Source organism: Macrobrachium rosenbergii, chromosome 25, assembly GCF_040412425.1.
Source record: "Macrobrachium rosenbergii isolate ZJJX-2024 chromosome 25, ASM4041242v1, whole genome shotgun sequence".
Lineage (NCBI taxonomy): Eukaryota > Metazoa > Arthropoda > Malacostraca > Decapoda > Palaemonidae > Macrobrachium > Macrobrachium rosenbergii.
Genome location: NC_089765.1, coordinates 28,198,146 through 28,213,246, shown reverse-complemented (window position 1 = coordinate 28,213,246; position 15,101 = coordinate 28,198,146). Strand labels below are relative to the sequence as shown.

At 35.8% G+C, this 15,101-nt stretch overlaps 1 protein-coding gene across 5 annotated transcripts in view; it reads left to right on the top strand.

Annotated features, from left to right (window-relative positions):
* Hipk (Homeodomain interacting protein kinase) overlaps positions 1 to 15,101 on the top strand; it is a 93,798-nt gene that overhangs the window by 62,348 nt on the left and 16,349 nt on the right. For 3 of the 5 annotated variants that reach the window (XM_067127204.1, XM_067127202.1, XM_067127205.1), the window contains 4 exons: positions 2,204 to 2,380; positions 3,342 to 3,453; positions 3,951 to 4,091; positions 11,414 to 11,616. In XM_067127204.1, coding sequence (XP_066983305.1) covers positions 2,204 to 2,380; positions 3,342 to 3,453; positions 3,951 to 4,091; positions 11,414 to 11,616 — 633 coding nt within the window. The remainder of the gene's footprint in view (positions 1 to 2,203; positions 2,381 to 3,341; positions 3,454 to 3,950; positions 4,092 to 11,413; positions 11,617 to 15,101) is intronic. The other 2 variants (XM_067127206.1, XM_067127203.1) reach the window with 1 other exon arrangement.

Genomic DNA, 15,101 nt, shown 5'->3' with positions numbered 1-15,101 from the left:
AATTTAAAATAGTTATTATGCACACTGTATTTTATTTTGAATATTTATTAAACCATATATTTACAATTCTGCAAAGTTTTCCTTATATACACTATGCATCGAAAACTTTGACTTCAGAAATGGTTCTACTTTTAATCCTCCAACCAATCACTACTCAGATCTCAAGGTCACTTAGGGTCTTTCCCTTCACACAGTGAAACAAATAGGTTGTAAATCTTGCTGAGTGAGACTAAAAAAATTAAAGTAGGAGCAGTGGCAGGGTGGTAAAGATTACTGATGTGATAAGAGAGTTGAGATTGAGATGGTATGGGGACATGGGGACATGGTTAGTATGGGTGGAACTTGTAGGGGTGAAGGTCAGGAAGGAGGAACACTGTTAGATGGAGTGATAAAGTGAGGAGGATTTGATTAGGAGAAGAGTGGTGGAAGCGAAGTTAGTATGGGTGGAACTTGTAAGGGGTAGAAGGTCAGGAAGGAGGAACACTGTTAGATGGAGTGATAAAGTGAGGGAGGATTTGATTAGGAGAAGAGTTTAGTAAAGGAAGATTTCTTTTGCTACAAATATTTGGAGAAGATGCATCAAGGCAAGTGGCCCCTTAGCACAGAGATAATGATGGGGATGTATCTTCTTGGCACAGATTGTTACAAATTCAGACACATCCAGTAGTAATGAGAGGGTTGTCAAATTCGGACATACTGGGATAAAGGAAATATTGTTCTCCTCAGAAGTGTTTACCACTGCTAAGCTTGGAAAGGCTATCTCCAATAATAACTTCATAATTTCTTGAGATTTTAAATAGGAGAAAACAGTCTTCAAGAATCAGTCTCTTAAGAATGTAGTAGTGTACTGTCAAACCATCCACTGTCTGTACAGTTATAAAACTGCATTTGAAGGATTGCTTTCATTCTAGAAATCATGTAGGGGTTTAGCTGTACGAACTGCATAGCAAGACAGTAATTCTGCAGATGCTGTATGTAAACATTACAGAGATACAAGACTTGGTCCCATTCTTTACACTTCAGGATGTTTACATGTTTCTTGGACTGTCACCTTTTGGCACTTTAGATCACAAGACAGATTAGTCTTAATGTAGTTAATTATATTGACTGGAGGTGTACAATGTTTTAAGAAATTCTTCATAGATGACTGGATAACATTGGATGTGACTTGTGCTCTTGTTACTCAGTGTTATAAGACATACATTGAGAAGTGCATTTTTTTATGAAACCATGTCTACTGAGATACACTTGGATTAGTAGAGGCAGCCCTAAAGTATCTAATGATAAGCCCAGCAAGAAAGACTCGGCAAGAGTTCCACAAGGGTAGATTGTTGCGAGAGACAGCTCACAAGTATTTAATGGGAATGAACAGCGTTATGGACAGAATTTGGGTTAAAACAAATATAAATGTGCACCATGTTCACTTACATTTCCTCAAGATTTAAACTTGAACAACACAGATACATTAGTATGCTTCTGCTGATACAGCATTTTTGTCATGAGTGCCTTGGAATATTTAGGGCTTTTGATTTATGTTAATTTCTCTGCTAGAACTTTTGTTTGTATTTTTCTTAAGGATTTTTAGGTGACTAACAAAAATTTTAAAACATTTAATGTTGAGGACTGCTCTTATTGCAATATTTTCAGCTTGATGTCCACACAAAAACACTTAATTTAATTTTGTTGTCAAACTGACAAGTTTTTAAAATATTTTTTCTAAGCATATAAAAAAGGTTTTGAAAAACTTGAAAGTTATGTATTGCCTGCATGATCTTAATTGATGTTCAGTGAGAAGCTCAGGCTATTTGATTGCTATTGAAAGTTTCTGTCATTATATCAGGAAATGCAATTTCAAGTATGAGTTATTTGAGTTTTAAACCTAAGTAATTTGTTTCATTTTGAGTTTCTTTGCTTGACTTTTTCCAAATTGATAAACTGTGGGTGGGTCATGACTTGTTTAGGAAATCATGCTTCAGTTGGGTTAATGATGAAGTCCGTGTTGTAAAGGACCCTAGCCATTAATACTATTGGAATGTATTTTGTTTTATAAATTCAGTCTGATTATTTAATGTAAGTTCAGTTTTTAAAGGCTATTTTTGCAATATTTCTTGATGTAAGATCTCATTTTTCTTATATAGTGAGCAAAAATTTTACACATTATGTTAATCATGCCCAAGAGTAAAATATGTACATCCCCTTGCAGGTGGGCATCAGAGTCAAGGGACACAGCAGACAAGCAGCAGTCAGCAGCACAGCAGTAGCAGCAGTTACCGAGGAAGTATGGCAGGTAGTGGAAGACAACAGACTATCACGATACGTGACACGCCTTCCCCGGCCGTCTCCGTCATTACCATCAGTGATAGCGACGATGAAGCTGGAGGTAAGGAGGTCTCTCCCCTCTCTCCTTTCTTTTTTTTTATGTGAACAGTAGGTTATCAGTAAGGCATTTTAAAGATGGCAAATTTTTATTGATGCACGTATTACAAAAGTACTCGGTGAAAATACTGTTTGGGGGGATCACAGCACGTGTATTGTTTTGTAACGTGATGCTTGCACACATAAGGACACTCGTGCAGGCTAAAAGGTAATGACATACAGCACAAAATCTTATGTTAAAGACAACAAAATACAATATCAATGCATCAAACACTGTATGTCAGTCAAAATATTAAACTGCAGTGGATATGTACTGTAATGTAAATTTTTATGAGAATCTTATCAATGTGAAGTGTAATGAGGCCCCAGTGTGGTTATGGTGACTCAAGATGTTTTCGTCTAAGTCAGAATCACTGAATTCCATTGATATGAAATGTATTGACCAGCTGTGTTTCAGATTCATTGGGTTTGGAGGTAATAGGATGAGGCAATTGCACTTCTTGTAACAGCAAATCTAAGCATTTCAGAGCAGATGCTTAAACAGTGAAAGAAAGATGCATGGCAAAATCAATTAAAATAATTCCCAAAAGGAAAGGTTTATGTATATATTCTGTTAAAAAATTATTGTCTGCTCTATTGTACACATATTAGTGGAGGTATGCAAATTCTCTTGCAAAAGCAAAAACACAAAGGTAGATGTTTTCATTTTTATTCAACTTCTCTTTTTCCAAAACCCTTGCTTCCACCTGTCTCATGAGCTCTGCATATTATCCCTGTGGATTGTGAAATATATACTTACATTTGTAGTATGGTTGTGTGTGATATAGTGTAACAGGAGCTGGTATTTTTAATAATTATATTTTTTAACAGCTTATGTTTCAGTTATAAATTATATGTATATATATGTGTATATATGTTATATGTATGTATGTACATGCACAAAATTATAGATGTTTTACTTGCAGGTAAATGTTGCAAAGATCGTCATTGTTCTACCTGTGTAAATAACAACCATGGCAAAATAGCTGCTAACCTGTTACAGCAGACTCACACATCTCACGAGGACAAATATGCCAGGTAATATTTATTATTAATTTTGTGAATTTGGGGTATCTTAACCTAAGATGGTACTATTTTTATGTATAACATTTACTTATTACTGAATTTTATGCTTTGTATTTTTTGTTTTATTGTATATCATGAACTTTGAAACTCATAAAGCTGGCTGAAACTCATAAAGCTAGTATTGTTGAGCTAAGTTAATCAAAATGTCAAAATTTTGAAGACAGTATGTGGTCTAACATTTCAGTTTTTCATGTAACATGTTAGGTAATTGCAGGCAAAATTTATGTAAAGACTATAAGGCTTAAGGGATAATACATTTTGCATAAGGCTTAAGGGATAAAACATTTTGCTTACTAAATACAGAACAAGGTATTTAAGAGTAATGTTCTTAGTGAAAAGTGAAGGTGATGATGAACATATGAGATATGCCACCCATAAATATAGTAGGACTACAAGAGAAACATTCTTCAGGTAATAGGGTTTTGATAAAGGATGTTTTTGTCTGGCAGTTTTTCGTCAGTTGGAGCCTCCCAGAGCCAGAAGAAGCGACTTCTTGCCAAAGCACAGAGTGAGTGCATGCTACATGTAGCAAAGCCTGAGGTCCGTGATTATTCTACACAACAGACAAGAGATAATGTGTACTCTACAAGGTAATGTGCATTCTGATATTTTAAGAAGTACACATTGATATTTAGAAATGTATTGTGAAGAGCACAGCCTTATGTTTTGTCACAAATGTGAATTTTAAACTAGCCTTTAATCATGGTAAAATCATACATGCTCTAAGAACTTCCTATTACTTGAGGTATTTATCATTGCTTCTTATTTCAACTTTCTACTTGAGGTATTTATCATTGCTTCTCATTTCAACTTTGCACATTTTTGAATGTGGAAATGCTGCTTTTCTCTCCAAGATGTTTCATTAAGCCTTGCCACCAGCATATCACAAGCAATGCTTCTTGTAGTGCTGCTGTTCATGTTGATTGTGTCCTTGCTGCCTGCGCAAGACTTTGAGTGAGCCTCTTGATGGTGCAGCTGGTGTTCTTTTCAGTAGTTTTTCTTTTACTGTGGTTATTTGTGATGTGCTTGGAATACAGTATGTGTATTACAAACCAAACTTCATTTTTGGTAGATTATATTAAGCTAGGCTTTCAAACAAGATTACCATTCTTATGGCTTATGTAACAATTCATAACGATCCCTTATAATTAACAACCACTTCCCAAAGAACAGACAGAAACGACATCAAGTATGATGTAAACAAACAAATGGGGAAACAGCTGTTTTGCGATTTTGAGGGATTTTACTTTAACATAAAGTATGTTAGTTTTGCATATCCATTTTACATTTATGTACAAAAATAAACAAGTAAAAAATGTGTCAAAGAAAATGTCAAGGCCACCGAAAAAACTCTATCTTTAGGTGGTTTCAGGTTAATGCTGTCTGAGCCGCGTGCATGAAACTTTAACCATGGCCCGGTAGTGGCCTGGCCTATATCGTTGCCAGATGCACGATTATGGCAAACTTTAACCTTAAATAAAATAAAAACTACTGAGACTAGAGGGCTGCAATTTGGTATGTTTGATGATGGGAGGGTGGATGATCAATATACCAATTTGCAGCCCTCTAGCCTCAATAGTTTTTAAGATCTGAAGGCGGGTAAAAAAAGTGTGGGCAGAAAAAAGTGTGGACGGACAGACAAAGCCAGCACAATAGTTTTCTTTGCAAAAAACTAAAATAAGTCCAGTAATGTTAATTTCTTTTAGCAACTAAAGAATTATTCTTTTAATTTTTTAGCTTGTAGGCTCAATCGCTGATCCTGAGAATGTAAAAAGTTAAGTATACCTTAGTTTAACCAGACCACTGAGCTGATTAACATCTCTCCTAGGGCTGGCCCGAAGGATTAGACTTATTTTACGTGGCTAAGAACCAATTGGTTACGTAATAACAGGACCTACAGCTTATTGTGGAATCCGAACCACATTATAACAAGAAATGAATTTCTATCACCAGAAATAAATCCCTTTGATTCTTCATTGGCCGGTCAGAGTGCTAGCTGAGAACGATACCCACCTGTCCAAGAATGTAAACATTATCAAATGCAGATGATGGATGATTGGTTTTTTATAAGTAATCCTTCAATTATCCGGATTAATAGAGCCAAGGGCCTGTTGGGCAAGGGCGAGTAAAAAAAAATCTAGGGGTGTTAAAGGGCAACTCCTTACTCCTTCACCTAACCTTGTTAGTACCACATAACTGTTAACACAGTATGCTTATAAACAACCATCACACTTTAAACTGAAAATGTGCAAAAGGCAATTGTGTATCTTATTCCCCATATTTGTAACAAAATTTACTGTATAAATACATTTAAAAAATTGTCTCTCTCTCTCTCTCTCTCTCTCTCTCTCTCTCTCTCTCTCTCTCTCTCTCTCTCTCTCTCTCTCTCTCTCTCTCTCTCTCTCTCTCTCTCTCGTGTATACCTACCATGGTTTTATAGTCATTAATGCATAGTATTTTTATACGTAAACTTTCTTATTTGTTACCATATTGTATCACCATTATATATACAAACTGTGTATGTGTGAACTATTGACCTAGGCAAAGTTTTACACAGTATCCATTTGCCTAAGTCAAATAGGGTATTACAGCTGAAGATAATGGTAATGAAACATATTTTACTTAAGGAATCCATTTATACTGTAATATTATCATGTTATATCATCACTGTAATACATACTGTTTGTGTATTACAACACTCTGTGTTGACAACTTGAGTACATATGGGATTCTTGGTGACGTCTGTTCAAAGCAAATTCATTTTAAGAGCATTACTAAAAAGTAATTGATTGTTTTCAGTTTCAGTATAATTAATAGTATCACAGAAACTTTACTTGTGTATGTGTGTAGGGGGTTGTGTTTGCATGTACATGTGGCATTTCACCAATGTTGAAGTTACCCTCCCTACAGAATGTGTGCATTTATGTGTTTGTTTCTTAGTGCAGTTTCACATTTACTTTTTTTTTTTTTTCTTTGCTTTATTTACTGTACAGTGTTTCATTACAAGTTTGGTTGACTAAGTAAGGTTATCACACTTATCGTAACAGTACACAAGAGAATAATATTATCACTGTTCACATTTCATCTCTCTTTCTCTCTCTCTCTCTCTCTCACATATAACGTGTGCACACGATTGTTTATCGATTGTTTTGTAAAAATAATGAGAAAATACAGTAAAAATATAAATGAGAATAAAGTAAAATATGAATAAAAAATCATAAGCTGAATAACTCAAAACTCCCTCTGGCAAGTCAGACGTCTACATAGTTCCTGTCACCCATCCAGCACTGCATCCCCACCCCCTCCCACCCAAGGAAACTGCTCCCCAGCTCCACCCACCTTCCAGAACAATCTCTTCCCTGAGTTCCTCCATACAGCCTTACTACCCCTCCTCTCCCATGACACCCAGTCATCCGATCGACCCTACACCTTGGAAACTTCTTGAGGCCTCCCCCACCCCTCAAAACTGTTTCTTAGTCTGTTTCAGTGTAAGCAGTGTTACCAACATTTTCTTGAGGCCACACAATATTGCCAACCATCAGAGCAGTTTTTTTAAATTTAAAAAAATTTATATATACTGTATCATATCTTTGGGGCCTTGGTCCCTGGTCCAGATGTGTCGGATAGTGTTGTTTCGAATAATGGTGATTCAGATAATGAAAGGATTACTCTATTGTGTGAGGAGTTTGACTTGATTTTTCCTTTTAGATAAGGAAAAATCTGCTTGCATGTTTTGTTTTGCAGTTTTCCTCACTTTGGGGTAATTTTTATAGCCATCATTTTCTCAGGTATTGGGAAGATCTCACTTTAGTTTCCCTTCAGCTGGCTTGGCTGTTCACAACATTGTTTTGCCTGTTTCACAGCATGCCATTGACTTGACTCATTTCTGTGGCTGTGAAATGGAATATTTTTCATGGTTCATCCATTGTCATTGGCCTTCATTGTAATAGGATATTGCTTGCCTACTCTACACGTAACCTTTGCCCCAAAGCTGTCTTTCATTGTTTGGGGTGCCAAGGTTGTGACTGTGATCAGTGGTCTTCCTAGATGGGACTCCTGGAGTTTTTCCTTTGCTTATTCAGTGTGTTGTTGTCTTGCTCTTACCTGTTATGCGGGCTTATGTCATTTGATAAGATTCATTGCCATAGATTGTCTGGGGGTGGGCAGTGTGAAGTGCTGTTTCTTGCCAGAGCTGTAAAGTCAGCTGTGTTGTTCTGCCCAGTGTTCTTGGGTGCTCCTCTGGCCACTCCATTTCCATTGTCAGCAATTTTCTCAGAGTATGCTCACAGCCAAGCATAGGAAGTTGCTGCGGTTTTATCTGCCTCAATGCTTCTGAGTGCTTTAGTGTCTTTGGCCATCAGACTCCTCAGCAGTGTTTGACCATTCAAGCTAGCATGTTTCTTACTATCACAGCAAGTAAACCTCAGCTCCTGTATTCCCACCTGTGTTGCAGCTGCATTCTTCACTCATCTTTCTTCTCCCAGATGTGTATGAAAAACATTTTTTATTGCAAAAACCAATTTTTAAGGTACAACTTAAATGCCAGCTTATAAGGCGACTCAGATTATAAGATGACACCCCATTTTTCATGAAAAAATACAGGTTTAGAGGTATGTTTGCTGTATAAGACGACCCCCAATTTTTGAAATTAAATAAACTATCAGCTGATGTAAGTTATTTAGTACATAAATGAAATCAATAACTATTAAATTATCATACCAGAAATGTGTAAAATCAGTATCTTCAAGGTTTTAAAATGTTTGGCAAGGATCACCATTACGAAAAAATACTTTGGTATTCCCTTAGGAAAAATATATAGTAAACATGAAGACAAATGCTCAATGCCTGTGACGTCACCGTCAACGGAGTAATACCTGCCGGAAGTAGATTCACATGAATGTATTCCTTTAAGATTGGAAAGAACCTTGTTATTAAGGATAACTGGGGAACTATCGATATCACAAAACCCTTTACTTTGAATATAAAATACTACCAGGGAAATATTGGCCTTTAGAAAACAAGGCTCATAAGTCAAGCATGACTGAGAACTGTGAACACGGCTAAATTTCGTAAACAAGAACGTTTGACTACCCTGATTTACCCTTTCGGTAACATCAAATTATCTATTAATGTTAAAAGGGCATTGTATAATAAGTATCAATAACAAAATTGTCTGATGTTTTTGCCTCATAATAATGGTACTCTGGATAAAGCTAGTAACAAAGTGAGAGCTGAGTCATCCCAACGTCTAATTATGGTAATTACTGCAATTACAGTTGTTTCGTTTACAGTATCAATAATTGTGTCACTAGTGATTCACTTGAATTACCTACAGTTTTTACCATTACTACAGTTGTTTTGGATACAGTAGGTAACCATTGACACAACTTTCAATACTTCAGAGGTTAGCCTATCATTAAAAATCTCAGCAGGATTTAAAGTTTGCATTTTATACTCAGCATATGAGACAACCCCCGATTTTGGGGGAGATTTCTTAAAGGAAAAAGGTTGCCTTATACACCGGCATACGTGGTAAATCAACTCACTATAAATATATTCTTGATATATGTATGAATATCCAAAATGTTGTAACACTGACTGTCCAATATCTTGCCCCTTTGTTAGGATATATGAATGATAATAGCTGTGAGTAAAGTTTTATTTCAGTGATTATTTATTTATATTTATTTGCTCATATTAAAGCTCCACCTACCATTTCCTTCCACCTCCTTGCTCATAACCCTTTTATACACATGACCACCTCTCTTCATAGCAAGACCAAACTACTGGTCTTCTTTCCAGGGCCTTCTTCAATACTTCCTCTGTCTTAACTGTTCCTCTAATTTATTTGTTTATGATCCTATCTCGATTTCATGCAGATCGTTTTGATTCCATGTGACGTCATTTCATTGTACTTTATTGATAATCAGTTTGCTACAAGCAAAATCGATTAGATATGGCTGAATAGTTTTGCACTGTTCTTGTGTCCTTTTGTAAATTAGAGGTTGTTGATAGATCTCAGTGTACTTTACCAAAACGTTGCATACACACACACATGCATTGCAAGAAATATTAGTTTTCATTATACCCTTATGTTTTTTATTTACAGTATTTTTTAATTGACATTATAAAACTTCTGTAAAATGAATACAGTAATATATTTTTTTTTAATATTTTTTCCCACCTAACAGATAGGTGTTTTGGAATCATCATTAGATAGAGTGAAAGTGTCTGTGTTTTTGTTTAGCTTAGAGTTGAAGGTGTTTTGGAATCATCATTAGATAGAGTGAAAGTGTCTGTGTTTTTGTTTAGCTTACTGTAGAGTTGAATTAATGATGTGTACATAAACATTATCTTAGCACATGCGTGGACAAGATCATCAAATGAACACTCATATATAGTGTCGATAGTTTTTAGTTGATTTTTATTATGCCTATACAGTATGTATTTTTATTTTGCCTGTATATATTTTTATTTTTATTTAAGAATTAATGATGCCTACAGTTCTAAAGGTCCATTTTAGCAACAAATACTTGTATCATTTTCAGAGTGGTTTGCATTAACACTGAATGTGGTGCAGTACAGTTTATTTGATATCCAACCCTAGTACTGTAATTTCAGAGATTAGGAGAATGTGTTGTAATGCATCATCTGAAATAGTTTTTTTTTTTTCTGGCTAAACAAAACTGAGTGAGAAGCTGTTGTCTTCATGTCATTTGGTAGTACAAAACTCAGAATTTGGAAGTGTTCGTAACTGTTTTTAAACTGCAGTAGTTGATGGAAAGTTGCTGGACTGCCAGCTTTATCCCAGATGGAATGTTTTGGCCCAACTCTGCATTTACTAACGATCCCAGTGACTTAACAGTCCTGAAATTCATAGAAACTTAACCCAAGCACCCTGTCTTTCTTTCTACAAGGTGTTTTTTTTTTTTTTTTTTTTTTTGACCATCCTAGCCATCCTTGTGTATTCCTGTAGATAATCTTCTCATGTATGTGTAGTTACAGCTCAAAATAATTTCTTTTCTTACCAACTACTCATTTCCTCATTTTATTCTTCCCACCCTTTTAAGGTCACACAGGCCCCCCTGCTGATTCTATGACTGTCCTGGAATTTTCACACACCTTATATACTCCTTAGCCTAATACATATTGAACTTTGACATTTTTATCATTTATCTCCATATACACTTTCCTCCCCCTCCTTCGTAGCACCCATTGTAAATGTGTTGACTGTCAAGATTGGGTTTGAATATTGAAGAGGATTCTTTTTCCAGAGGAAAGTCCCATCCTTGAAAAAATTATTTTTGTATTTAAGAGACTTTTCTTTATTCCTAAGGTAAAACATGCCCTGGTTTTGTTACAGTTAATTCATAACTGACTTTTTTAAGGTGATGAGTCTTCCAGTGACTTTTTATATAGTACTTAATAGTACCAGTGAAAAAGCACAAGGGTTCTGGAACATAGGTTCTTGGGTTAGCATTTACTACACTGGACATAGGTTCTTGGGTTACTATTTAGTACACTTTTGCTAGATTTGTACTAGAAGAGCAAATGAAAATGCTGGGCGAGAAAAATCTTAAATCACATTTCTCTTTAAGTTGTAGTATTCCATTAATCATCACTATTATTCATGAAATGAGTGTGTTACTGCTTTGCTAAACCAAATTTTGTTGCTTCGTTAAGATTATTTAGTATCTTCAACTTGTTTCTGGGGTTTAGATGGTCCACTGAATTTTTTGTTTTTTCAGTTAGTACATAATGTCAGTGCTGTTCAAGAAACCACCGAGGGATATGAGTTCATTAGATCAATGGTTATCCTATAAAAATTTTACTCAAACATAGTAACATAGCTTTAATCTTTTTCAGTATCTGTCATAATTTAAATTTTTCCTTCTGTCTTTTAATTGTTTAGCAGAGAGCACCTGGCACCTCCTGCTGCACATGTGAGAGACTCCTTGCCGCAGCCGCCACCAGCACACAGGGATAATTTACCACCCCCAGCAGCCCACACTCGTGACCACTCTCGTAGTCACTCACACAGCCACTCCCATGCGCACACACAGCCGCCACAGGCACACAAAGACTATTCAGCCCAGTCAGCCGGACACCCCACTGGTAAGTAACGTACAAACTACTTTTAGTTTTGCGTGTGAGTATAGTTTTAAGTAGTATAAGCACACCACCAGAACACCAGATACTGATGTACAATGACTGGGAATTCAAGAAATCTTTATTGTATGAAGGAAATGATTGATTCAATGTAGACTGTAGAAGGAGTGGAAACATTAAAAACATTTGGCTGTTTCAGTGTACAGTCTCATGATTCATAGACTCATCTATTCGCGGATTTCTCTGTGGAACATACCATACACATTATTCGTGGAAAATTCCCCCATTTGCAGTATTTTTCATTGAGAAATATTCACATATTACTGTATTTTAATATCATTTTCATGACTAAATGCACTTTTTGTGATAAAACTATTAAAATAGTCAGGTATAAGCCTTTTTAGAGGGGTTTTTTTCGTGTTTGAACTATCAAAATAGGCAGTTCTAAGGGGTTTTAGAGTGGTTTTAAGTATTCGCGGATTTTAGCTATGGGGGGGTTGTGGTATGCATCTCACGCGAATGCCGGGGGTGTTTACTGTAGGGTGCGTGGCAGTAGTAAAACCTTTTGTCTGTTTCTTTATAGAAGAAGTGGAGATACTAAAAACTTTTGGCTGATCTGTTTACCATTTGGAATACTTTAAAGATTTTGAATTGTTCCTGTGGTAATAGAAAGGAGTATCCGTCAACATGATTGAATTTCGTAACAAAGAGATTAACTGGTGGATTAGGGGAGCTGGATTCTGTCACAGTTTTATTTATATACACTCCACCCAAATGTATGTGAATGAAAACAACAGAATCCGGAACTCCTGCCTTTCCCTTATCCATTGTATGAACATTGGCCAACTTTTAGAAGATACATTAGCGTGGAAGAAAAGAAAGTAATGAGGACTGAAAAGACTGAATAAAATGAATTCAACTGATGCTGCCATTCTTGTCAACAGAAATTATTATTGTTGTTATTATTATCATCATCATTATTATTGTTATTATTATTATTATTATTATTAATTATATTATTATTAATTATTATTATTGTTATTTATTATTGTTATTATTATTATTATTGGTTCTATTGAATATTATTGCTACTTCAGCTACATTTATTTTGTAGAAAAAAAGTCTTCTACAAAATGAATGCAGCTGAAGCAGCAATAATATTCAATAGAACCTGTTTAAAAGAGGGTCTGCTGCCAAATTATATTATTATTATTATTATTATTATTATTATTATTATTATTATTATTATTATTATTAGGGAGGAAACCTTCTCTGAGGGCAGTTGCATTAAAAATTATAGCTGTTTCCACGGCATTTAATTTATACAGTCTTCTCTATTCTTCTTATTACCTTTTTTCCCTCAGCCTGTAGCTGGTAGATCAGGTTTCCGAAGGACATACAAAGATTTCTCTTTTCTTAGGTATATTTCCCCTGATGTTTCAGACGCGCTCAGGCGTTTATTTTCAAAGAGTGAATGAATGGTGTGCAGGTTACAAGGGTAAATATAGCAAGTGGGAGTGGGGCGGTGGGTGTATAGTTGTTAGGTCGGTTATTCAACTGCGTTTTGGTAGGTCTGGGGCTGGTAACGAAGTCGGGCCGGGAGGTGGTGAGACCTGGGCCTCATCGATATTGGAATTTGGGAGCGGCTGTTATCCGGGATTACAAGTTGTTCAGGTAATCTGCCTTCTTTCTCTCTCTCTTGTCGGTGTCGGGCGTCAGTTGGTTCCTTAAATTTCTCCGTATGATGGTAGGGAGAAATTAGGTTTCCTTCACCATGTTGATGTTCGGCTTTTTTTTTTTCTAAAATATGTAGAGCTTCAGGAAGCTGTAGGCATCAGCGGACCATTGCCTGGTCAATGATTTTGATGTTCTTTACGAGTTCTTCTCTTTCAGGCCTTCTTTGATGTTTTTGAGTGTCATGATTGAAAATAGCCCCTTCTTGGGCCTGATAATATAGTATATTATCAGGTCAATTTTGTCATCTGCAATAGGGGTTACATTTTTATTTATTTTTCTGAGGGCCTTCTCATCTTCTGCATATTTTTGGTGTATGTAGTTCCTGTAATATAGTTTTGTGGACTTACTATGGTTGTTTCTGGTGTCCGTCATGCTTTCCCAGTGCCAGTTATTTATAGAGACTCAGGTTTGCTGTTCAACTATGTGATTAGAGAAGTTGTTGTTAATAAGTATTTGTGCTGAGTTGTTGATCTCTTCCGTAGTTCCTTTCCACATGGAACAGTGTGCCGTCACCCCTTCTCACACTGTTCCATGTGGAAAGGAAATGTGGAAGAGATCGACAAATCAGCATAAATACCCACCCCCGCGTGCTATACTTACCCTTGTAACCTGCATGCCATTCATTCACTCTTTGAAAATAAACGCCAGAGCGTGGTTGAAACGTCAGAAGAAATAAACCTAAGAAAAGAGAAATCTTTGCGTGTCCTTGGGAAGCCTGATCTACCAGCTACAGGCTGAGGAAAAACAAGAAGAAGAAGAACAGAGAAGACTGTATAAATTAAATGCTGTGGAAACAGCTACTACTACTACTACTACTACTACTACTACTACTACTACTACTACTACTACTACTACTACTACTACTACTACTACACTAGTAGCTCAACTTATTGGATGCCATTACTTACCACATGTCATTGGTTCCAGCAAAAAAAAGGTTTTGAGTTTTTGGTTAATTGGTTAAGACAGTGTTATTTTTATTGGGTTTTAATAATTCTAACTACAGAGTACAGTATAACTACATAATGCCTTTGCATTACATCACTAAATTTATTCTTAACATTAGTTTTTTAACAGTGAAAGTGTCACTGTATTCATTTGGCAGTCATGTGCTCAAAAGTTATGGGATGTCTAGTTAGATAAAGTGTAGTTACTTGCATATATATACTTTACCTGCATTTTAGAATAGGCGATCATACCACAGCAAATCATTGTTAATCAAATGTATAAAAAGTTCTTTACCTCAATTTTATTAAAGTGATTTTGTTTCATTGATGAGCTACAGAATAGGAAGTCATTGTTAATGGACGGTATAAAAATGGTTCCTTAAGTGAATTTTTTTCTACAATGATTGCTTTTTTGTTTCATATTGCAAGAATTTAAAGATTTGAGGATAAAATTAGTGCAATTGGCTCAGCTTAACACCTACTCACTCCATGAGTTTGGAACATTGCTGTTTATTCTATTACACACCAGTGGAATTTAGCAATTCTGACTCGGGCTAAAATGTCCAGTCACCACAATTCCACTGGAGCCTCACTACACTTATTACACAAAATTTGCAGTGTATATCTTAGACAGCCGAATTTTGGACGATACATACAGTATTTAATGCTTTATTATTATATATAATATTGACTGGGTAAGATATGTATTTGTGTGTCTATATATATGAGTATATATGAGCACAAGCATCATGTTAAGAAACTACATGTACTTTGGTGCCCCCCCTCTCTCTCTCTCTCTCTCTCTCT